The sequence below is a fragment of the Lycium barbarum genome, chromosome 9, assembly GCF_019175385.1.
Source record: "Lycium barbarum isolate Lr01 chromosome 9, ASM1917538v2, whole genome shotgun sequence".
Lineage (NCBI taxonomy): Eukaryota > Viridiplantae > Streptophyta > Magnoliopsida > Solanales > Solanaceae > Lycium > Lycium barbarum.
The window spans coordinates 38,250,443-38,276,900 of record NC_083345.1 but is presented as its reverse complement, the minus strand read 5'-3'; the positions used below and the strand labels follow the sequence as shown (position 1 = coordinate 38,276,900).

Genomic DNA, 26,458 nt, shown 5'->3' with positions numbered 1-26,458 from the left:
ATGCATGCTTTATATATATACTAGATGGCCTATGCCCGTGGTGCGCACGGGCCCAACACTTCGGATTATAGTGTATCTATGTATATGCAGTTGTGTTTAGATAATGATAATATATATATATATATATATATATATATATATATATATATACTATGTTCAAAATACGATTAATATACATTGTAGTTTGTGCTCCGTATCTAGAACTTTATTTTATTCGTGTTTGCTACGAAAATTTATTAATACTTTTTAAAAGAGAAGACTTGTTTAAAAGGAAACTATTTTCCTCTCTTTGAGATAAAATAATAGCAATATTTAAGCATCAGTTGATACTTTCAATTTTAATTTGATTAATTTTAAAGGTGTAAAATACTTAATATTTTTTTATCAAATTTTGATTTAGATAATTCTAATTCAAATTATTAAATTAATTTTACATGTTTAAAACGAAGCAAAGTAGAAACTGATTTTCTAAATTTATTTTCTATTTAAACGAAGAAATACTATTTTTTAATTTTTGGTAAATATTCTCGGTTTAGCTCATTTTACTTGTCATGTTGTCTTTTGGATGGTTTTTTAAGAAAACGTCGATTAGAATTATAATTTGACTAATTTACCTTATTCATTATTTGATCTCCATTTGATATATTTTTTTTTATGATTTGTTTTTTTAACATTGTTTGTTTTATTAATATGGGATTCACATTTTTTTTAATATTGCTTGATTCTGTTAATATGGGGTCTACTTTTTTTTTCCCGTGAGTTTGGATGTGGTAAGTTCCACTTTTTTTTCTTCCTTTTTTTTATACGCATGGTGTTTAATATGGGGCCCACATTGTTTTTTAACATTGTTTGTTTTTTAAATATGGGATTCACTTTTTTTTTTCAATATTACTTGATTTTGTTAATATGGGGTCCACTTTTTTTTCCCGTGAGTTTGGATGTGGTGGGTTTCACTTTTTTTTTTTTAATACTGGATAGTGTTTAATATGGGTCCCACAATTTGTTTTTGTTACAAATTGTTTTTTTTATGGGCCTGTTTAATATGGGGCCCAAATTTTTTTTTTTAGGGGGGGGGGGGGGGTCCACAACGGACGACGAAAAAGGAGCACCAACCGGTGCTTCTAATATAGTAGTAAAATATGGGATACTATGTTCAAAACACAATTAATATAACATTGTAGTTTGTGCTCCGTATTTAAAACTTTATTATATTAGTGTTTGCTACAAATACGCATGGTGTTTAATATGGGGCCCACATTTTTTTTAACATTGTTTGTTTTTTAAATATGGGATTCACTTTTTTTTTCCAATATTGCTTGATTTTGTTAATATGAGGTCCACTTTTTTTTCCCGTGAGTTTGAATGTGATGGGTTTCACTTTTTTTCTTTTCTTTTTTTAATACTGGATGGTGTTTAATATGGGGCCCACAATTTTTTATTTTTTTTACAAATTGTTTTTTTTATGGGCCTGTTTAATATGGGGCCCAATTTTTTTTTTTATGGGCCTGTTTAATATGGGGGGACATGGGGGTGGGGGGTCCACAACGGACGACTAAAGGAGCACCAACCGGTGCTTCTAATATAGTAGAAATAACTATTTTCTCACACCGAGCCGCGCTATAGTCGGCCGGGTACGTCGCGTAGATGTGTACACCACTACAATGGGTACGTTATGGTGTTACCCCGGACGTGGGATGATGATCATAACACCGAGCCTAAATGGCCGGGCAGGATACTATATATATGTATGTATGAAAATGTTTTTTTAAAAGCTAAGCGTGCATGACGTCTGCCTTAGGAGGCATTCAGAGGTACAGATTGATCTATTTATTTTATGTTGTCTTCATACTTTCCTTTTTATTAGTCATGCCTTACATACTCGGTACACTATTCATACTAACGTCCTTTTGTTTTTGGATGTTGCGTTCATGTCCGCAGGTAAACAGCGAGACGGACCAGACCCCTACCCTGCTTCATCAGCGATTGTACAGAAGCGTTCCATTTGTTTCGGAGCTTCAGTTCAGTTCGTTCCATTTCTTTTGTGTACATATATGGGCATGGAGGAGTCCTCTCCCGTCTTTATGATGTTATTTACTTCATGTAGAGGCTCGTGGATAGATGTGTATAGTTAGATGCTCTATAACCCCATCGGTCCATATTTTGTATATCATTTTTGGCAGCCTTGTCGGCTTGTACTTATGGGCATAATTAATGGTTATTATATAGACGTGCATATATTTATTGAACTCGTGTCTCTTACAGATTATGATAATTGTGAGTTAGCCATGTGGCCCACTTAAATATGACTATGAAATGTATGTTAGAAGGTGCTCGCTACAGCAAAGGGATGAGGACTAGGGCTTAGATTTATGAGACGAGAACGAGGGTTTAGATCTATGTGCTCTTTGGGGGTGTCTGAAAATGAGGTGGGATCCTTCCATAAGAGTGTTCCTTATGCTAGTCAATGTATGCCAACACCTTCTAACCATACAAGATCAATGCCAACACCTTCTAACTATACAAGATCACATTCTACAATGTCTACTACTCACGGAGTACGAACAACGAATAAAAATCCCTTGGCTCTTGAGAAACGGCATATGCAAACTAATATTCCATCTTTTTCATCTATTGCTGAAGTTTTGTAATACATCCAAAAAGTAGAAACAAGTAGATATCTAAAATCTAATATTTTTCAGAATTTAATTTAATTTAATTTAATGCTAACGTTTTTACTGATTTGATTTCTTGCACCAGATGCTCTAGGAAAGGGACGAGGGCGAGGGCTTAGATCTATGTGTTCCTTTGAAGAGTCTGAAAATGAGGAGGGATCCTTCCATCGGAATGATAATTATGCTAGTCAAACTATTACAAGACCTTCTAACAATACAATATTAGATTCTACCATGTCTGTCGCTCAAGGGTTGTGAACAACTAATAAAATTCTTTTGGTTCATGAGAAAGAGCATATGCAAACTGATATTCCATTTTCTTCTTCTACTGATCAAGTTATGCAGTCCACCCAAAATGTTGAAACTAGTATGGTTTCTCAAATCTTTTCTTATTTTCTTATTCTTGATTTCACTATAAATCCTAACAGAGATGAGCAAAAAGAGATTTTCAATTTGAATATGAAAGTTTTTAAGGAGCAGGCGTGAATTATTGAATTTTTAGATGTTTTGCTGGTTCCTAAAAAATTTCAGTAACTTTTTTTTTTTTACTACTTAAGGACAATCAGTTAGTTCGAATATAGTTTTAGTTTTATTACATGTTTTGAGTGTCAAGTTTGAGGATCTTGTATTTGATGATTTGGGTTCCTGAGTTGTCACATGGGCATGAGTATTTTTTTTTTCTTGGGTGTTTTCTTTGGTTGAGGTTAAATTTTGGATTATAATGTTTATATTGACCATAAATTTTCTGTTACACATGAAGAGTTATTAAGTAACCTCTTAATTATCCTGTTCACTGTTATGTTTTGCTTCAAGCAAACTGCTTTAGTGCTCTTTGATTGCCTAGTTTCAACCTATTTTTTTGCCTCACTTATCAAAAGATCCTATTTCCTGCACCAAGTGCTTTAGGGAAGAAACGAGGGCTTAGGTCTATGTGCTCCTTTGAAGAGTTTAAAAATGAGGAGGGATCATTCTATTAGAATGCTCATTATGCTAGTAAAAGTATGTTAAGACCTTCTAATAGTACAAGATCAAATTCTACTATGTAGGATTGCGAACAACAAATAAAACCCTTTGGTTCATGATGAAGAGCATATGCAAAGTGATACTCCAATTTCTCCTTCTACTGATCAAGTTATGTTGTCCACCCAAACAATTGAGACAAGTATGGTTTATCAAATCTATTGGATCACAAGTTTATGATGTGTACAATATTTTCTAACATCTAAACTATGCAAATGTAGGTTCATGTACTACTGGAAAGGTAAAAAAAGGTTCGAGGAAGTAACAAGTGCAAAGAAGTTGCATCACTTGAAGTTGGACAGAAGCTAAAAGTGACACTTTACAATAATCGAACAGTTGGAAAGAATAGCAATCTATTTTCGAGGCACTTGGGAAAAATAGTTCGTGACCGTAATATGTGTCCGTTGGGAGTATCACCGTGGAATGACATTAAGGAAGAAAAGTTAAATCATATGTGGCTAGCTGTTAAGGTAACTGGATGGAATATGTTTTTTTTCAACTTAGCACGTGTGAAGTGTGGTTTTAGTGTTCGTGGAAACTTAGTACCTATTAAATAAGTTCATTAATATACTAACATTTGGCATTATAACTTAGTGATGCTGGAAGCATATCTCTCATTGTACTAACAGTTGGCAATATAACTTAGTTATAGTTTGACCAATGTCTTGGTAAGTTACACATATGCTAGCACTTTTATTAGCTCTTTGTCTGACAACTTTCGAAGCACTTATTATCAGAATTTAGTGGAGAATTACAGTCATTTAACTTTAGTTGGTGCATTTATACATAAATTTTTGCTGCCATTTTTAACTTTGGAGAAAAAAATGCTACAAGTCTTAGTCTTATTGATTTTTAGATAAATGCATTTTGATTTTGCACTTATTCTCTTCTTTTCTTGCTTTTCTGTTGGACAATTTCAGTTTTTGAAGTTTTAGGTTCGATTTTTAACTTAAGTGTATGTATCTTATATAGACACTTGCCGTTAATAGTTTGTTATCTCTGAGTGGCATAATTTCTATTTGGTTGACTTGAGCTGAGACCTGTCACTTCTGCATGTTCTCACCTTTTTCGGAAGAATTTTTGTTAAACTAAACAAAGGTGAGAGTTTTAAAGCAGGGGAACTGGATGGTGCCTTTCCAAAATGCTTGGACGACATTGTTGAGGTCATCTTAACTACCTCATCAGTTCAGTTCTCCTGTATAATTCCTATTGTTTATATTCTGTTGTGTGTTTCAGAAGGTAAATAAGTTATAAGTCCCATGAAAGGCTTTACAAACCATTACCGACGTCCTTCTGTTATTCCGTGCTTGGACCAGTGAATGTGATCTAGCATTATTTTGGGCCATGGGAAGAAGAGTGGATGAAACACTATTAACTTCTTCTGTAAGCTGTGATATTGTATTCTGTAGAAGTTGAGCATTACTCCCTTTGCTCCAAATGGGCACTTTTAATCGCATATTGGATGTCAACCTATGTTCAATTTATTGCAGGATAAATTTGAGAGTGATTACATGGATATTCATCGCGATCATATTTTGAGATGGATGAAAGAGTTAAGGAACAAATGGAGAGGAAAATTGCATGCAAAGTATGTGAAGGGTAAGCCAATCGAAGAGGCTCTTAAGAATATGCCGAAGAGGGTCGACAAGAAAAAATGGGGGTGGTTGGTAAAGGAACATTTTTCTACAGAGGGTTTTCAGGTTTGACATAATATCTAGTTATGTAATTTCATTCCATAGTGCGATCTTTAATTGATAATTTATTTATAATATTTGAATTTTATGTTATTACTCAAATATAGGGAAGAAGCAACAGGAACGCAGCAAATAGAGCTAAGTTGAAGATGCTTCATCATATTGGTAGCAAGGCAATTAGAGAGATTATTTATCAAAAGGTGTTATCATTAAATCTATTTACTTCTCAACATTGACAGGCATTATTTAACATGTTTGCTTTTATGTAAAGGGCGGAAAAGAAGGCAATCCACCAAATCTGGCAACTATTTTCTTTGAGACTCGCAAGAAGAATAACACACTTGTTGATTTTGAAATAAATGAGAAACATGCGTGTTTGGTTAATTGAACTTGTACTTTACTTTTAGTTATCATGGGTGCTGAAAAAAAAAAATCTCTTAATACTTTGTAGGCTCAAATTGAAGAATTGGTGCAGTCCGAACCGTCTCTTCTTAGTATAGAAATTGTAGAAAAATGCTTTGGACCTCAAAATCATAGCCATGTATTTGGCTTTGGGGGTGGAGTAAAGGCAAAAGATTTGAAAGGTGGAACTTCCTCAAAGGCTGAATTATTTTTTGAGCTACGTTCAACTCGAGAGGAAAATCAATCTTTAGAAGATCAGTTGTCTAACTTCGAAAATGAGATGAAAGAAATGAAGCAATTAAAAGTGTGGGTTTTAGCTCAATACTCCAATTTCCAGCCTACTGCATCAGAATGCTCAGCAGAATGACTACTCCTTTAATGATACCAAGTTAGTAATAACATACCCAAAACTTTAATTGTTCTTTAAAATATATTTGCTTGCTCGGTCAATTTTTGAAGCACACGCATACTCCCTGTCTTGACCAGATGAATATAATGTGCCCTTCTTATGCAACTAACTGTTAACTGCCATTGCAAATTTGCAATATGTATTAATAGGTTAAGAAATGAAATGTTGACATGTACTCTAACTGTCTAAATACTGGTAGCTTTTTTTTTCCTATAAATTTCCCAGTTCTTTCTGGGTTCAGAGAATTTTAGACATGTGATATGTCTTCACTTTTATTTGCTCTACACATTCTGAAATCTAGCTGATTATAGTACTTATGACTTGGTGAAATCTTTGTAATGGAGACTGCAAGACTAAATTATCTCTGGAGAGATTCACGATTGAAGTACCATCGTGAAGCAGAGGAAAAACAATAATAAAGTCATCTGTAGATAACAGTAGAACCAAGCAGTTTGATTCATAAAGAAGTTTAAAAAAGCTTAAGTTTCTCAACACAAGGAAATCAAGACTAAGTAGTTAAATATTTACCTCCATCTGAAAAAGAGACACAAGGAAAAATGTATATCAGGAGTGGACTATATTCTACAGCAAGGTTTAGAAAATAAAAGAAAGCTATATTTTTTTTCTTCAGCGACAGAAATCGCCAAAAATTGCATGTTTCTTCTAGTTTTGGAGTTTAAAGAGGATCTTGTTACACAGAGACGATACTTAAAACAAAAGACTGACCACAATTCTTGGCCCTGAATTTTAGCAATCGTCAAATTTACCACTGTCCGAGGTCATATTTATGGTGTTTTTGTAAAAATAGCTCTAAGACTTAGTCTAACTAACAACCATGTATGTATAGAGGCAAATGGATCGAACTTATATCTTCTATTTTTACTTGAGAATCTAGGAGTAAAGAGGATGTCACTTTATGTTAATAAGCATTTAGTAATGTAGTTGCTCATGTTTCTATAGCTAGATATAATATACACTCACCGATACAATAGTATGGATTAAACTATTAGTTGAAATAGATTACTTGTCATCTTGAAGTGTCACAAACATATAGAAAGCAGGTGAATTCTCATTAGATTAACTGCTAGAAGAACATTATCATGTTATGACTGGCTTGTAGGAAAATCAACATAAAATAGATAATAGTTGTTATACATGTAGAGTTTGTACTAATTTGGAGTACATCATAGTTGCACGCTGAAATTGTTTGATAGCTGTAATCTTATTTGTGAGGGAGAAATGCTGCTGAAATGTTATCTTGTTATTTAACCAATTTTCCAGTTGATTTTTGTTGTTATCAAAATGGATTTTTTTAATTACTTTTATAGGTTATATATGGAAACTAAGGTTCACGAGAAGCAAAATTTTGAGGACAATAGATTGACTATCATTTTGCTAGGAATGTCGGGAAAATTTTATATCACAGTCTTGGGGATATTAGCTACATAGGTTTTTGCTATGCGTTTATGTACAAAATAATGTGACTAAATTACATCATTGATGTACTGTGCCAGTAACTGATGACGATAATATTTTGCAACTAGTTTTATATATATATGAAAGCAGCATCATATGTACACTAATTGCTAGATTTTCTAGTTGCAAATTCAATGTGATTTAGGTCTTGTGACTTGTTTCTTTAAGGACTAGATTGTTAGTCCTTAAAACCCATTTAGAAGCAGAAAATTTGGTTGTTAGGATAGTTGTCAAACTATTTAAAGATCAGTGTAAACTGGTCGCTAAACTGTTTAAGGACCAGCATTTTTCGTCTCTAAAATCTTCAATTAGGTACCAGGAAAGACGGTCCCTAAAATCATTTTAAGGACCGGTTTTAAACTGGTCGCGGCAATGTTTTAACGACCAGCAACTCAAACTCGTCCTTATTGACCTTTAGCGGCGGAGGCTATAGGGACGATATTTTTGCTGGTCGCTATTAACCTTTAGGGGACCGGAAATGAACATTTAGGGACCAGTTTTCCCTTCGCTATTGAGCCTTTTTCTTATAGTATTGTTTTTAGTTATTAGTTAGACTAGTTAAATAAGTTTTACAAAAAAATCACATAAATATTGCTCTCTACGATTCTTTTTATATGGCGCTATTTCATTAAATTCTAAAGGAAAAAAAAAACGGAAAAGGGCCAAAATTACCCCTGAACTTTGAAAAATAGTTCATCCATGCCCTTCGTTATACTTTAGGGCCAATTATACCCTTACCGTTATACTTTCGGCCAAATATACCCTTGAGTATAACGGCGTGCCACGTGTCGGTCTCTCAGTGGCCAACTTATTTCCCCTCTTATTTTTCCCCCCTCATGTCAGATATCCAAATTCCCATCTTTAGCACAACCTGTAATCATCGCGTTATGACTATGAGTATCAGGATTTACTCCCCTTTTCTTCATCTCCTCAAACAATTTCTCAGCTTCTACAACCTGATTATTCTCTACCAATCAGCGTAGTTGCGAATCATAACTCCTAACATTCGGAATCACTTTCATCTTTTCCATCCGAGTCCATATTTTTTCAGCTTCAAAAAACCCATTATTCTTGTAAAACCCATCTAAAAGCGCATTGAAAGTAATAACATCAGGGTCAATTTCATTTTTTCCCATCTCATCCATTATCGAAACAATAGAATCCAATGAACCCATGTCGCATAACGCCTTAATCATCGTATTATATGAAAAAACATCAGGCTCGATACCTAATTTCCTACGTAATTCCTTGAAAATCTCATTAACCTTATCATATTTCTTCGAATTAACACAAGCTGCCAATAGAGCAATGAATGACATGACTGTACGTTCACAGTTTAATTGAGGCATTTCGTCGAACAGTTTCTGGGCATGCTCGAACATACCAGCTTTTCCATATAATGAAATGAATCGTACAACGAAACGCGCGTTTTTAATTTCTGGGTAAGTTTTTTGGTGTTGGATGACATCTTCAATAGCTGAGAACTGTTTTGTTCGGATGAGTTTGTGTATGAATAATTCATGATGTTATAGCCCGTATTTGGTACGTTAGGATATTTCGAGGTAGTCGTGGTGAATTAAGGGCAAGACCATTTCCAATTTTTTTTTTAATGTACAAGTTGGTTATGAATATTATTAGTATGGAAATATTGAGAAAGGTTAAGGGTAAAAAGGAAAATTCACAAAATGGCCCATGGTAATATTGCGGAAGGCTAGGGGCAAAATGAGAATTTTACAAAATATTCGAGAAGGTTCTTGGAGGGGCCATGTTGGCCGTGTGGCACATGCCATATTTTATTAAATGGGGGCCAATTATAAATATATATGGACTAAGCTTACCTAGCAAGACAAGTTGGCATATTTGTTTATTTTTAAGAAACTTCAAGAAAAATAGAGAAGGGGACATGTGGCCACCCTTGTGTGGGTCATATATATATATATATATATATAAGAGGGCCACTTTATTCATCAATTTTAACTTAGGAAGTTGGAGAGAAAGAAAAAAAAAAGAAAAGGGAGGGGGGGGGGGGGGGGGGGGGTGTTCGGCCATGGTGGCCGAACATGAGCCATGGGGAGTGATCAATGAAGAATTATTTTCTTCTAGCTTTTCTACCAATTGGAAGGTCCTCTATAACGCGGAGTAGTAGTTGAAGCAAGCAAACCATTCCTTGTGCAATTTTAACCCCTAGCCGAGAAAGAAGATGGATGGAAAGGAAGGTATGTGTTCAATCCTCTTTTACTTGTGTTATGGATGATTTATGTATGTTGAAGTATGTAGAAATGGATGGAATTCATGGTACATGTATGTGTTGATGTTGTGGCCGAATATAGTAGTGTTGTGTAGATATGGTGAATTGATTTTATTTAGTATTTTGATTGTTATAGATGTGGATTCTATGATGTAAAATGAAGATTTCATGGTTTGAAATGAAGTGGAAGTCGTTTGTGGATTGTTGAAGAAGTTAATGTGATAATTAGTATGGTTTCTCATATTGTATGAATGATATTGTTGATGTGTAGGTTGTAAATACAATTCATGAACTTGGAAGTGAGACATTTGTTCGGAAGATTGTAAGTTGGGTTGTGGTGATTGAATTTGAAAGAAGGAAATAGGTTGTTATTGTTCTTGTTGAATTTGGAAGGTGTCGGGTGAAGTAGTGTGTTGATTGAGTCGTTTTGAATGTTATGTGAATTGAATTGAATAAAAAAATGAAATGTCGTTGAATTGTATGACAAAGGTTGTTAATGTTAGAATGCGTCTTGAATTGATTGTTGATGTTGTTGGCACGATTGTTGGTATTATTGTTGATAGTTTGGCCGAGTTGAATTCTCGGATTATTGATTAATGATTTGGGCCGAGTTAGATTCTCGGGGATGGTATATTTACAGGGGAGATGCTGCCAAAATTTCGGCAGATCATAAGTGAATTTATTTGAAGGATTAAGACAAGTATATGATGATGAGTCTAATGATTGTGTCAATCTTCTTGAATGTAGACTAGCGATAGCGAGCTTGGACAATTAAGCGTAGCTAATAGGACGTGGAGCAGGTATGTTAAGGCTCGTCCGTTTCTTTCAAAGGCATGATTCCTATGTTATGAATTTATAAATATTTCCATATCTTTCTTGTCTTCAAAAGTTAGAAGTCTATGGTCCCAAGGCAATGATTACTTTTCCGATAACCCGTCAATGTTTTCCAACATGTCCGTATTTTTCCAAAACAAAGGTTTATGGTATTATAAGCTTTTATGACAATAATGATGGATATGTCTTACAACGACATTGATGATGTCGAGGATGAGAATATTTCTATGATGACTATGATAAGAATGATTTCATGCTCGAAAGGTACTTGATATGATTATTGTTTTGATTTTCCAAAAATAGCTTCTGAAACGTTCGTAGAAGGTTCTGTACCTAAAACGCTCATAAATTTCTTATACTAAGTCGGATTGACCCGAAACTTGTTTCTGAGCCTTCATGTGTCGATTTATGTACGTACCCATCGAGTCTTAACGCTGCTATTCGTTGCTAGTCTCACCTTATAATAATTGTTCCTTCAAGGTGAGACAAAGTCATGATGATTATTCCATAATATAATCGGAGGTTACCGACCTTACGTCACTCCGATAGATACATGACTTTCTTTGGGCTCTCCTGCATGTTGCTTATATGATATATGTATATGTATATGTATATGGGGATGATGGGGAAAAGGGACATATGTTGTGCTATAGACGCATTGCCACCTGGTCAGTTGGCATAACTTATCATCCCGGACGCGGGATGCCCGGACGCGGGACATATGTGGGGGAGCCGACGTGGTTCGGCGCTATGATATGTTCTATTTTCTACATATGGACAAGAAATGTTTTTCAAAGAAAGCTAAGCATGCATGACATCCGCCCTAAGAGGCACTCATATGTACAGGTTACCCCATCTACCTCATGATATGCTCTGTATTTCCATTCTGTTATTATTCATATTTATATCCCTTACTATGTTACTATTCATGCCTTACATACTCAGTACATTGCTCGTACTGACCCCCTTTCTTCGGGGGCTGCGTTTCATGCCGCGCAGGTACACCCAGATGAGTAGAAGCTATTGTAGAAGATGTTCCAGCGGAGTTGACAAGCTCCATTTGTTCTGGAGTGTTGCCGGGTCAGAGTACTATGCTATGATGTCTTGTTCGAAGTTAGAGACTTTGCAGACAGAGTCGTGGGTATAGAGTGTCGGTATTGTAAACGGCTCCACCAGCCGATGTGCCATCTTATGTTATGTTATAAAGTCCATGTGATTACAGATTCCATTTGATTTGAGTACGAGGGAAAAGAAAGATTCTGAAAGCTTACTATGTATTTCATTCTTATTCGATTTAAGAGTCCAAAGATATTATGCATGTAATAAGAGTCAGCGGGTTCGCTCGGCTCCGAAATATGGGGTCGGGTGCCCATCACACCCTAGTAAAGTCGGGGTGTGACACATAATTTGTAAAGTTGCGGCGAAATTTGGGTTTGTTTGAGGATTGCTTGAATTTGGTACTGATATTTGCTTTCTTTGGATGTAGGAACTTTGGATATCTGACATGGGAACCTTCCCCCTGTATTTGTTTGATCGGAATGAAAAATAAGAGGAGAAATAAGTTGGCCACTGAGAGACCGACACGTGGCACGTCGTTATACTCGAGGGTATATTTGGCCCAAAGTATAACGGTAAGGGTATAATTGGCCCTAAAGTATAACGAAGGGCATGAATGAACTATTTTTCAAAGTTCAGCGTAATTTTGGCCCTTTTCCGAAAAAAAAAGACAAAACACTTTTATTATAGTTTAAACGGAAAAGGTCCAAAAATACCCCTGAACTATTGAAAAAGGCTCATAAATACCCTCCTTCCACCTTTTGGTCTAAAAATACCCTTCCATCCACCTTTTAGGTCTAAAAATACCCTTAAGGTTTGTTTTTGGCTCAAATATACCCCTCAAACTAACAAGTTAAAATTAACTCTTTTAAAAAGCCAAATGGCAATTTGTAATTGGTCAATAATAAAATTCCGTAATTTAAAAAAAAAATCCAAATTTTAAAAAAAAATTGCCAATAATAAATTTCCAGTAATTTAAAATTCCAGATTTAAAAAAAAATTGCCAATAATAAAATTCCGTAATTTACATATTTGTTTTAAAAAAAATTGTGTGGAAACTTAAAAATTTAAAAATATGAACGAAACTGTTTTTTTTTTTTTGCATTTCGTGAATTAATCAACGAAATATGTTTTTTTTTTGCATTTCGTGAATAAAAAAACGAAATAGGAAATTATAATTTTTTTTGCATTTCGTGTATTAAAAAACGAAATAGGATAATTTTTTTTTTTCGTTCATATAAAAACGAAATAGGATAATTTTTTTTTCGTTCATATAAAAACGAAATTGGAAAATTGGACAAAATATATTTTCCAATTTTGTTTTTATATGAACAAAATTAATTTTTTATCCTATTTCATTTTTCAATACACGAAATGCAAAAAAAAATTATAATTTCCTATTTCATTTTTTTATTCACGAAATGCAAAAAAAAATAAAAAAATCGTTGATTAATTCACGAAATGCAAAAAAAAAAAAAATCAGTTTTGTTCATATTTTTTAATTTTTAAATTAAATAATATATGTGTCCAATCAGAAAATGCCATTTGGCTTTTTAAAAGAGTTAACTTTAACTTTGTTAGTTTGAGGGGTATATTTGAGCCAAAAACAAACCTTAAGGGTATTTTTAGACCAAAAGGTGGAAGGAGGGTATTTATGAGCCTTTTTCAATAGTTCAGGGGTATTTTTGGACCTTTTCCGTAGTTTAAATGAAACACTTCTTGAGATATTTCAAATATTAATAAATAGATAGATTTTGAGACTCTATTTAACAAAATATATTTGTTGTATCGCAAGTAAGGAGGTACGTTGTAGGCTCAAAAAATTCAATAAATCTAATCCATATCTAATCATGTGTGTGAACTGTAAATATAGTAGCATTATAGCATATAATTCACCCTAATCCAATTGAGTGATTGGAACAAGTATAAAGTAGAGTATTTCATTTTGTTCCTCCCCTTCATTGTAATTTAATGAAAACAATACGATATTGAATTTATTTTCTATGTTGATGTAGTAGAATATGTAAGTTTTGTTTAAAAAGTTCTTGATTTACCTACTATAAGAACAATAGAAGAGGATGACGAAGAAGCTTGTATAGTCTTTAAGTAATTGAAGTAATTGATTCCGCCTGTAAGTTACAGAATACTGTATACGGTAAAAACCGGGTCAATGTGTGACCGGTGAGACCGGAGCCGAGGATAAGTTCAAATGAGCACGAGCATGTTCGATCTTTTCTTCACACCGGGGTATCGTACCGGATGTAATTGACTCGAGACAAGAAAAGCGTGTCCGTTGGTCTTGATACGCCGAGCCAAAATCAATGTGTCCGTTGGTCCGGTTAACCGGTTGCGAGGTTGCCACGCATCAGGAAATCGTTCTGTCATTTGCACTGATGATCGTACGGGCGTCAGATCGTACGGTCCTACCTTATCTTTTTTAGGGTTTCTTTATTCATAAAGGCTTTTGTATTGTATTCATAGCCCATAAAGCATACCTATAAATAGAGGACATTCTTCCCCTTTTAGGGGTTAGCTTTTTTCAGATCTCAACATTGTAATAGTCAAATATATAAAGCTCCCACCTAAAGATATTGGTCCGGATCTCCTGGTGTTCTTCATTAGTTTGCTTATCTTTTCAATATTACTTAATATATTTGACATAAATCAATCACCATCATACGTGTATATATACATATCGCAAGCACCTATTCATATAAGTATAGCTATAAACAAATTCATTGGCACTTCACACTAACCTAATAGATTAAAATTCATCCACATATCCTATACCTCACTTTATAAATTTAATTGTTACCGAAATTCGGGTAAACAAATATCTCACTTGTCCTTTAAGTTCAAGTACCAAAAACTGATTGCTTTATGCTTTTGGATTGATCTCTTTCTTTGCACTTTGGTCATTAGCTTTAAAAAACTTTTGCGGACTAAGGTTTTCATCAACTTTGAAACTTCATTAAAAATAGTTTTATCAACTTTAAAAACATGGGCACATCAACTTTTGCAAATTTAACTGAGTGATCACTTGTGCTATTGGTGTTAAGTGAACTTCCTGTCCAAATTATATTCGATTAAATCGTAATTTTTTAATCTATATGAAGAAAAAGTCCATAATATAGAATGTTTAAGGCATAGTTTTAGAAATCAACTTTCAGGTTTGACTTCATGACATTAATTTTTTTTATGGTTTCGTCTTTACGATATTACGCCTTCCTCTCTTATTTGAATTTATTTATTAATAAGTCTTTTGATTGTTGTAAATATTACTATTATTTAATTGTGAATGCCCATAACTCCTAGAGGTAATTTCCACCATTATGTTAATAATATCCACACCTCCACTATCTCCTCAGTGATTTCCCACTTTCCCGTGATCTTTCCCACATTCTCAAAAATTGATGCCATGTTTAATTAACGCAATTTGGTAACCAATGTAGTAGTATATATAGGGATATGATAGGTGATGTACTACACACTTGAATGAAAGAAGAAAATTATTTTATATTATTTCTTTTATTCTCATCTTCTATATTATCATTAAGCTCTAATCTTTTCCAAGTTGAGTTTCAAATTTTCCTATCCGTGAAAAAGGCTACAACGTTGTAGCTTTGTAGGCTATAGCAGAGATCTGGTTGGTTATCTAATCTGGCAGGCTTACTTTTACTTTTCTATTCAACTTTAATAGTATTATAATAAGTAATCGTTTGTGCCAAGCCAAAAGATTAGGCACTGCCGCAACGATTTTCTTTGAAGTATTTTTGATATTCTGGTCTAATTACTATAACATTTACATTGTTTATTTCATTTAGCTAATTGGTTTAAAATTATATGAGAAATTGGTTGAGTTGTATGTCTCATTCGGGAATCAAAAGTCATTTTCCCATTTCTACTTCTCAACATTTGGCAGCTTTAGACATGAGGTAAGAATGATAGATTCTCTAATATGATTGGAATTTTTCTTTTACTATGAAAAGGAATTCTTTTGTTTATATTAATTAATATTATGCACTAATTATAGGATACTAGTAGTATAGGGAGAGGAAGACAGACTTACACATGGTATTCATCGACCTAGAAAAGGCTTACGATAAAGTTCCAAGAGAGATCCTATGGAGATGCTTGGAGGCTAAAGGTGTACCTGTGGCGTACATTAGGGTGATCAAGGACATGTATGAGGGAGCCAAAACCAGGATAAGGACAGTAGGAGGAGACTCAGAGCACTTTCCAGTTGTGATGGGGTTGTATCAAGGATCAGCTCTTAGTCCGTTTTTATTTGCCTTGGTGATGGATGGATTGACGCGGCAAATTCAAGGTGAGGTGCCATGGTGTATGCTTTTCGCGGATGACATAGTCCTGATCGACGAGACTCGTAGCGGAGTTAACGCTAAGCTAGAGGGTTGGAGACATACTCTGGAGTCTAAAGGGTTTAAGCTGAGTAGGACCAAGACAGAGTACTTAGAGTGTAAGTTTAGTGAAGCACCTCAGGAGGCTGGCTTGGAAGTGAGGCTTGGTACCCAGGCCATCCAGAAGAAAAGTAGTTTCAAGTATCTTGGGTCTATTATGCAAGGCAGCGGGGAGATTGACGATGATGTCACACATCGTATTGGGGCAGGGTGGATGAAATGGAGGCTTGCTTCCGGAGTACTATGTGACAAGAAGGTGCCACCACAACTTAAGGGCAAGTTCTACAAAGTGGTGGTTAGACCGACTATGTTGTATGGGGCAGAGTGTTGGCCAGTTAAGATCTCTCACGTTCAAAAGATGAAAGTTGCCGAGATGAGAATGTTGAGATGGATGTGTGGCCACACCAGGAGTGACAGGATTAAGAATGAGGATATTCGGGACAAGGTGGGAGTGGCCTCGGTGGAAGACAAGATGCGAGAAGCGAGGTTGAGATGGTTTGGGCATGTGAAGAGGAGAGACATAGATGCCCCAGTGCGGAGGTATGAGAGGTTGGCCATGGATGGTTTCAGGTGAGGTAGGGGTAGGCCGAAGAAGTTTTGGGGAGAGGTAATTAGACACGACATGTCGCAATTACAGCTTACCGAGGACATGACCTTAGATAGGAGGGTTTGGAGGACCCAGATTAGGGTAGAAGGTTGGTAGATAGTCTCGTTATCTTGTCTTATTAGTAGTCGCATTATCGCAGTATAATTTCTTGTGCTCTGATTTCTGCTATTATCTGTTATTTCCTGTGCTTTGATTATCCTATGTTAGCTGTGTCGCTTGCGTTATTTCATTTCCATATCGCTTTGAATCTCTTAGCCTTATTTGACCTCTTTTTATGTTTTTTTTTTTTTATTGAGCCGAGGGTCTTATGCTTTCGAAACAGCCGTCCTACCTTGGTAGGAGTAAGGTCTGCGTACACTCTACCCTCCCCAGACCCCATGTTGTGGGATTTCACTGGGTTGTCGTTGTTGTTATAGGATACTAGTACTTTGGTGCGTTTTGGTGCGTGTCCATATCATATCATCGTAAAAATGGAAGTATTTGACAAAGTAATATGTCTATTTATACTGGTCTTGCGGTAGTTTCAACATGATTTTATTTATACAATTAGTTGCATAAGTAGACCTAGTTGAGCCTTACAGAGGCATTCTGTCCATTCAATGCTCTATATTATTTTCTTAACTAACAAATTTCATATGAGTATTCGATTTGAATTAGAAAAGGGCTTGAGTAGACTGTATTCTCATATTTTCATTGCATATAAACTAGTTTTTCAACGTGAAGGCAAATTAGATTTTCTTAAACATAAATTATGAAAATCTTAATGTACTCCCTCTGTTTCAATTTGTTTATTTGGTTTTAACTTGACACGGAGTTTAATAAAGTAAAAAAAACTTTTAAATCTTGTAGTCTTAAATTAAATATATGTAGGAGCCGCTTGGACATGTTTTGAAATAATGATATGAAATTAGCAATTTGAATTCATGATGATTTAAAGTTTAAGTCTTGTTTGGACATGCAATTTGGATTTCTTAAGTTATATTTTTTCTCATAGACATAAAAACCCCCCAAGTTATGAAAACAATCAAAACTTTCTCAATTCTTATACAATCTTACCAAATGAGCAAATCATAGTTCATAACAAAATTAATACGCTACTAGAAGACCTTTCTAAAAAGTATAACATCAATTGATCAAACATTAGTTCAATAAAAAGGAAAGTTGAACATGAGTTGTAGTGTAATCCCTCCACATGGTATGAACAGTTGGTAAATGGTTGGTAAGATTAAATTTGTTAAAAATATACTACCAACTTGAGATCTTTTATTATTTGATATAAATGGTTGGAAAGCATGGTTGGTAAATATATGTACCAACTTATGGATCTTTTTTTTTTTTTTACAAAATATTAACTTATGGATCAAGTTTTACATTTAAAAAAAAAATTGAAATCATGATTTGGAATACCAAATCATACATTTTTGGAGAATTTGGGATTTGAAATCATGATATGAAGTTGAAGTTGAAATTTCGTATAAATTGCATAAACAAACGCTAATTTGAAACCATAATTTTATATCGCATGGCCAAACACATACGTAGAATGTACTAAAATGCTCTTTATTCTTGTGGTCTTAAACATTCCATGTGGAAAGGTGGAATTAAAGAGCTTCCTAAAAAGGAAAGAGACATTCTTTTTTAACGGACTAAAAAAGAAAACAAGACAAACAAATTGAAATGGAGGGAGTAGTTATTTTTACAAATAGCAATTGGCATCTCACATTGGTTAATCTCTTCGAAATCCAGGATGAAAGTTGGTGTTTTTTTCATTTCCTTTTACTGTTATTTGTGCTAAGTTGAAAGATACATCTATGATTATTTTCATTTCCTTGCATATACTTTAGCTATCGTGTAATACAATACACATGTAAATTAATTAGTTTATTGATTCTGGTTATACATGTTCACTAGTGGATTTGCCAAATCGATGAATTTACAAAATAATTAAAACAAAATTTAGTAGATATCAAGCCAAAAAATTCACGTATGTGAATACAAAAGTTAATCCTATAAATTTATCTACACATAAATTAATTACTTTAGCCAATTACCTTTTGTACTCTTCAAGTTACCAATTTCACATAAACATTACATGAACAAAAACAGCCACGTCATTAGGTATATTACATTATGAATCCAACAAAAAATTAAGATGATATTGCTCGTCGAGATCCAATTCAAAGTGGGTATCCCATGTTCGATCTTCCGAAAGTACCTCTATGTTTGTAACTTGTTGAACTGAATCAGTTCACCATGATGAACTGTTTGAAGAAGAAGGAGAAGAAAGCTGAGTAGAAAGAAAGAAAGAAAGAAAGAACTTTATTATGGATGAATCTCATAACTTCTAATCTGTTACAAATGGGATGAATACAGTATTTATACACGAGCTAATCACTTAGGATTAGTTTAGCCTAAAACTAACTTAACTAACGCTAAGTAACTGACTAACTAATTTTTGGAAGGAGGAAAAGATAGTTTTACCCTTTTATGGCCTAATACTACAATTGTTTATTTTCTTCAACACTCCCCTCAAGTTAGGTGTATTGAATAAGTTAAGTACACCTAACTTGGAATTAAGATATTGATGTTGAGCCTTGGTCAAGCCTTTAGTAAGAATGTCTGCTGGTTGCTCCTTTGTTGAGATATATTGAGCTTTCACCTTTCCTTGCTGAATTTTTCCCTAATGAAATGACAATCTATCTCAATGTGTTTTATCCTCTCATGATCGACTGGATTAGTAGCTATTTGCGAGGCTGATTTTCTATCACTGAAGATATTGACAGATAGAGAAATTTTGACATCCAATTCTGTTTGTAAACATAGTAACCAAGTGAGCTAAGCTACTGTAGGTGCTAGACTTTTGTATTCTGCTTCTGCAGAACTTCTTGAGATTGTAGTTTATTTCTTGGACTTCCAAGATAATAAATCTCCTAGGTTGATTAGAAATCCAGTGACAGACCTTCTTGTGTGAACACATGTTTCCTAATTAGCATCACAAAAAGCAGTTATACTTTATATAGGATTGCTGGGATAAGTATGCATTATCCCGGTTAGGTCTTGATGTACCTCACAATTCTTGTTGCTGCTTCTATATGTGACTTATTTGGTTGTTGTAGGTATTGACTTAGAGTGTGTACACTGTAGGCAATGTCTGGTCTTGTGACAGTTAAGTATAGTAGTTTGCCAATCAGTCTTTGATATGAGGATACATCAGCTAGTAATAGATGTTAATTTAGCATTCCATTGTCTTGGTGCATGCTTCGACCTATATAAGGATTTTATGAGTCTGCATACAAATTTATTCTCCCCCTGACTCATAAAACCCTAAGGTAAGTCCATGTAAATTTCATCAAATAGATCCCTTTGTAGGAAAGCATTGTACACATCCATTTGATGGATGTGCCAATTTTTGAAAGCTGCAATTTCTAGTATTGATCTAACGGTGGTCATCTTGACAACACGAGAAAAAGTCTCCTGATAGTCAATTCCTTCTTGCTGGCTATATCCTTTTGCCACAAGTATTGCTTTGAATATCTCTATTTCTCCAATGGTTTTATACTTGATCTTGTAGATCCACTTTCAGCCTATTGACTTTTTCCTTTCTGGTAAGCTGACTATGTCCCATGTGTGATTGTTTTGTAGTGCTTCTATCTCAGTCTGCATTGCTTTAATCCATTTAGGGTCTTTTACAACTTATGTATAGTTTATTAGTTCTGTAATAGAAGAGAAAACAGATAAGTATGCTTGATACTTTGGAGATAAATCATCATAAGAGATATAATTGAAAAAAGTATAAGGAGTATCCTGTTGATGTAAACTCAGGTGGATGAAGTCCTTCATCCATATAGGTGGTTTCTTGTTTCTTCCTGAATGTCTAGTAGAAATGATTGTTTGAGGTCGAGACTGCTCAGATGCTTGAATTTGAGGTGCTTGATTTTGATTTTGATCATCTGAAACTGGTAGTCCATCATCTTGAGTGTTGATTGTATGTACAATCTGTTGTGTATTAACAGTTTCATTTGTATCCTGGTGCTCATTTCCATAGTGATTGCCAGAATTGATATCACCCGTATATGTTTCTTGTACCCTTGAATGATGATTCTCAATTACATTATTATTAGTATCCATCAGAGTGTAAGAGAGATAATCCATTTGTTGGAAAGGTGGAACATGATTTGAAACAGTCTTAAACAGGAGTTCATCTTCCTTAAAGACTACATCCCTATTTACAAAGAAAGTTTTTGAACTAATATCATATAGAATGTATCCTTTTTAACATCAGAATATCACATAAATACTGTTGTTTTTGTTCTCGGATGCAGTTTGTCACTTTGATGTACTATTTTAGCATAGCATAAGCACCCTAGTACTCTCATATGTATAAGTGAAGGTTTTCTTTTATGCAATTTCTCATAAGAGGAAATGCTAATAATAGAAGAAGGTAGTCTATTGATAATGTACACATCAGTTAAAACACAGTGATCCCAGAATTTTATGGGAATATTAGCTTGGAATCTTAAAGCTCTTGTGACTTCTAATACGTGTATGTGTTTTCTTTCAACTATCCCATTTTGTTGGGGTGAATAAGCACATACCCATTGATGTATTATTCCTAATTTTTTTTAACAAATTACTATAGCTATAATTCACAAATTCAATGCCATTATCTGTTCTGAAAATTTTAACTGACATAATTGAGAAAATACTGAATTGTAACACACATATCTGATTTCAATTTCAACAAATATATCCATGTCATTCTTGTATAGTCTCATCAACCACAGTTAAGAAATACTTGTCACCGTCAACAGTAGGAATTTTATATGGACCCTAAATATCCATATGCACAATATCAAAACAGTCATTGGTCTTTATAATACTTGCAGGAAAGGGAAATCTAGATTGTTTAGCACAAGGACATACATGACATTTATTTACTTTACTATCTCTGATATTGATTCTACCTTAATAGGCAGTAGTTTTCTAACTACAGAAGAATATACATGTCCAAATATCTCATGCCACAAATTTATATCTAAAGTACTAGTAGGTCCGACTTGAGTATTATTAGGTGCTAGAGTCACAGCACGAGAGGTGATGCCAGATATTTGATTCAAGAGATATAGACCATCTTCTTGTCTACCAATATCCCTCACCTTCCCACTTCAGAGATCTTGGAAAATGCAAAAATCAGGATGAAAAATAGCAACACAATTCAATTCCCTGGTGGCTTTTGAGACAGACATTAAATCGTACTTAAACTGTGGCAATAAGAACACATTACTAAGAGTGCTTGTATCTGAAATTGAACTTAAACCAACATATGTGACTTAGGCAATGTCACGACCCAATTTGATAAGCAGTGTAGGCACTAAATACCACTGGTTAGTACTCCGTCCACAATCCAAATTTAAAGAACTAAAGATGTAAAAATATGCGAAACTGATCAAATAAACAGATTAAGTCTTAATAAAGCATTAATATCATAAGTCAACAGAAAGAAAAAAAACAACCATCCCAAAATTCGGTGTCACAGTACTTGAATGACTGGAATCTAATTACAAATTTGATAAGTACTAACAAATACACTGTCTTGGAAATAAGGAGACTGAAATAAGTAAAAGAGGAAAGGGAATCCAGTGCTATGAATTGACTGGTAGCTCACCACAGATCCTCCTAGACAGCAACTTAGCAGGAAGTAAGGTCATGAACTCCACTCGTACCAAGAACCGAATCTTCACACAAAAAGGGCGCAACAAGTGTAGCGTGAGTACAAAAGCAACGGTACTCAGCAACATCGTCGACCGACCCTAGATAAAATGGAGATGAGGGCTGGTCTTCGAATACTACTCCCACACTTAACTGCTTATCAATTTACGGTAACAATAATCCCATCAATCACAATAATTCTCAAGTTATAAGCCTAAGTGAAGCTTCTAATCCACAAGTTCATCAGGTTTCTAAGTAAGCATTAAGGTAAATTAGATGACAACTCAAGCAAGTCACAACCAACAATCAATAGAATCATATGATATGCAATGACAAAATATGCGAGCAATGCAAATACAAGGCCTTTCCATCACCCGGTATACACACATTCGGACATTAGCAAACAGTGACCCACTAGGGACTCGCGAGGTCCATATACCACCGGGAATCATTTTCCTTCAGGTTCCTTAGCCATTATTAGGCTTCCAATCTCAATGATTTAGCCCCGTAGGCTCCATATTGCAAAAATTAGCCCTGTAGGCTCATAGTACCTGTCTCTAGCCCATTGACTCATAAAGTCTTCATCACTCCGTCCGGAATCATTAGCCTTCGGACCCACATATGTGCCCTCAAGAGTATAAAGCATGAGATAACATATGACTCATGAATGTGACATACAACAACAAAAAGCTAATGTATGCTGTAAAGATTCTATCTTTAATCATTATAAGCCATAAAGGTTCCACCTTTAGCCAATTACATCATAAAGCCATAGTTTTAACTTCTTTTACACTTTTCGACGAGTATTTATGAGTGATGACTGACACACATATCAGACAAGATAGACTCACAAACAAAGAGACAGAAAAGTACGGGCTTCAGACCCCACTCATGGATCCGTAGGATCATACTATCTACCAGCTAATGCCCAAAGCGTGGCATTTAGACCAACTATACAATTTAAAATACACAAGTACCCATAACATGTCAATGGTACCCAATACAAGTGCTCGTCACCTCAAAGGTATCGGAACCCCCTTAATAACCTCATTACACCCTCTTATTTAATTTGTTTAGACCAACCATGACGCTCTAAATAAGGTACAAGGTCTCAACTTGCCTAGATATTGAAGTCCGAAATCACAAAGCTGCCTTGCCCTTTCGTATCGCCTCCGAATGATTCCAATCTGCTCAAACACAGATTAAGCGTAAGAATTATGAGACAAACAATGCCCATAATACCTTAAAAAAGATTTGGGTCTAGAAAGTCAACCCAAGACCCCATTTTAAACTCCAAAGGTCAAATCCATAATTTTATTGAGAAATCGGGGTCGACATGGTCCAATTATTACTCTACAAAGTCATATGAACCCAATGGTACCCCATTAGCATGATTTGAATCCGAACCCAAAAAGTTACCCAAAAAGTGATTTCGAGCCACGAAGGGGAAAATAGAAAATTCGATCCCAAATAAGTTTACCCAACATCTATGGAGTCTATTCCCAAAAAATGAGCCAAATCCATCAACAATTGCCTGATTAAATCAAAATTCCTTAATTTAGACTTAGGGTTCATAAACCCCCAATTTCCCTAACCTAAATTCATGATTCCTAGCATGTAATCTTTTAATAATCAAAGGTATAATCGTACAACGAAGGTTAGAAACTTACCTAAGTGATGGTCTTTACAAAATCTCCCAAAATCCTCTCAACCCGAGCTTCTAAATGAGGAATATGTGAATGGGAAGTCAAATCACGTTTTGGGGGGTTTTAAGATTCTGTCCAGATACCCCCTCTATCGCGATCGTGAGACCCATCCACTCGATCACCAGGACGCGAAAGACTTAACCATCACGATCGCAGCTAGTGCCATGCGATCGCAATGACCAGCTTACCGGAAGCTTACGAACGCGATGCCTTCTTCGCGATCGCGAAGAAGGACACCAAAAACTACTGAACCAGATTTTTTTGGTTTTTCACTAACTCACCCTGAAATCCCGAGACTCATCCGGAACCTCCCGGATAGAAACCAAATATGCATCTTAGCATCAAAACACGCTACGAACTCACTCGCGCACTCGAAATTTCTAAAAGAGGTCATCTTGACCCAGTCAACCCCGAACGCCTTAAAACTAACTTTCTAACCAAATGACTAAAATACCCCCGAGACCCTCGAGAATTGAACTAACTACTCAACCAAGCTATAATCAAAATTTCAGAACTAACGTAATTGACAAAATTCCCAAAAATACCTACTTACTCCCGATGTTGACCTTGGTCAACCCAACACTTACGAAAATCCAAAAACTCGATTTTCTCATTCAACTTACACCCTATTGCCCCGGGAATTGAGCCAACACTCTCCACAAGTCAAATGCACTCTAACGAAGCTAGGGGAAGGGTAAAAAAGGGATAAAATAGTCAAAATAGCCAAAATGACCTAACAGATCGTTACAGGCAATATCTTTATTTGGCAAATACATTTTTTCAAGATTATTGTTAGCCGTGTTGGTAGCCTTTTTTACCATGTCAACATCTCCTACCATATGGTTGACATGGTAAAATCCCTTGATCTAGGGTAAAAATAACAAATAAGGAATCCAAATCCTAGTCTAATTGGGATAACTTTCGCAGAACCCCGCTTTCCTTCCGCATCGCGGAAGGATCACGCAGAGTACTGAGGCTTCTCGCTTTCCTTCCACGATGCGGAAGGATCGCGAGATGCTGATGACTGAGTTGGTTGGTCCGCTTTCTTCACGCGATGCGACTGGATGGCCTGATGTTCTGAGGCTTCCCGCGATGGTTCCGCGATGCGGAAGAAAAGCGGGGTTTCTTCAGTCGATTCAATCTCCTTCTAGTTCAGCCTTTGTGGTCTTCGACTCGTCGCATCATCTAATCTCCATATGCTACGAATTCCAGTCATTTTAAGCACAATCTCCATCGTTTGTCGTCATCGTACCTATACACATGAAATACAACGACATGAGTTAAAATACGACGGTTACGCCATGAATTAAGCGATAAAAGTCATAAGAGTAGGCTGTAATACGACATAAAACATGATATTTGTGCCAAATATCACCACCCCCCACTTAGACTTTGCTCGCCCTCGAGCAAACACAAACCAACACCAGACTATACTTCTAGCTCAACTCATTCAAACAGGTCTGCAATGGGATTCGGCTAGTATGGCTATCTCTGAAGAAAGATTTTCAAAACCGAAACAATGACCCAAATTGCGAAAGCCATGCCAAAGGTATAAAAGCCTCATTTTCAGCACCAAGTACTTCTTCCCAAAGAAAACATTTCAAATTTTCAAAACAGTTGACTCAACGACACCACTTCAACGCATATAAGCAACCTTATGATCAAGAAATCAACACTTCACCACTTTATTGGTAATTATGTGCCCTCACCACAACAAAGTAGTCCATATCTCATCAAGAATCACATATGTTTAAACCAATGGACCTGAAATAAATAAGTACGCTCATTCTCACAAAGAACATCACATGTAAAATACGATATACCATAGGCTTGCCCTTGGTGTAACCACTCTACTAATACAAGTAAGATGGACCTAGAATCAAGTAGGACTTCGAGGGTTGTAATGTAGGCTAAGGGACGGGTAGGAATTATTTGAATAATAGTGACTAACCTCCCTAAGCACTTTAATACTTACGCTTTTATCATTCTTGCACGATTTCTTCATTAGCCCTTATTCAATACCAACCAACCTTTAAATTTCTCCCCAATTAACCCCATTTTCTTTGTTTAAGCACCACGCATTTTAAAAGTCACACACGTTAGAAGGGAAACTTTTTCGCTATAATTTTTTTTTTCGACTCCCAACTAACAGGTGAACTAGTTCTGTTCATTCGGTGCTCCCATCGTCTTCCTAGATTACAATTGAC

The 26,458-nt window shown here is 35.3% G+C and overlaps 1 protein-coding gene, 1 long non-coding RNA gene and 1 pseudogene across 6 annotated transcripts; 1 reads left to right on the top strand and 2 right to left on the bottom strand.

Annotated features, from left to right (window-relative positions):
- The first annotated feature begins 2,287 nt into the window (after positions 1–2,287).
- Positions 2,288–12,020, top strand: LOC132611347 (uncharacterized). 5 transcript variants are annotated; one of them, XM_060325778.1, is made up of 6 exons: positions 2,288–3,834; positions 3,914–4,162; positions 4,929–5,075; positions 5,183–5,392; positions 5,494–5,586; positions 5,838–6,361. In XM_060325778.1, exons 3-6 carry the CDS (start codon positions 5,037–5,039, stop codon positions 6,153–6,155), a joined length of 660 nt encoding a protein of 219 aa, XP_060181761.1. In that variant the 5' UTR covers positions 2,288–3,834; positions 3,914–4,162; positions 4,929–5,036; the 3' UTR covers positions 6,156–6,361. The 5 variants fall into 5 exon arrangements, with proteins under 5 accessions (XP_060181761.1, XP_060181759.1, XP_060181760.1 ...); XM_060325776.1 differs by lacking the exon at positions 4,929–5,075 and adding an exon at positions 11,755–12,020 and having other exon boundaries at positions 2,298–3,834; positions 5,838–6,176; XM_060325777.1 differs by lacking the exon at positions 4,929–5,075 and having other exon boundaries at positions 2,298–3,039; positions 3,719–3,834; positions 5,838–6,357.
- Positions 7,934–9,199, bottom strand: LOC132610653 (pentatricopeptide repeat-containing protein At3g13150-like; annotated as a pseudogene).
- A 10,771-nt stretch (positions 12,021–22,791) lies between the features above and the next one.
- Positions 22,792–24,896, bottom strand: LOC132611346 (uncharacterized). The gene is made up of 2 exons (XR_009571583.1): positions 24,216–24,896; positions 22,792–23,732 (listed from the first exon to the last, which is right to left on the bottom strand). It is a non-coding gene; the product is annotated as an uncharacterized LOC132611346 (long non-coding RNA).
- Between the last annotated feature and the right edge of the window lie 1,562 nt (positions 24,897–26,458).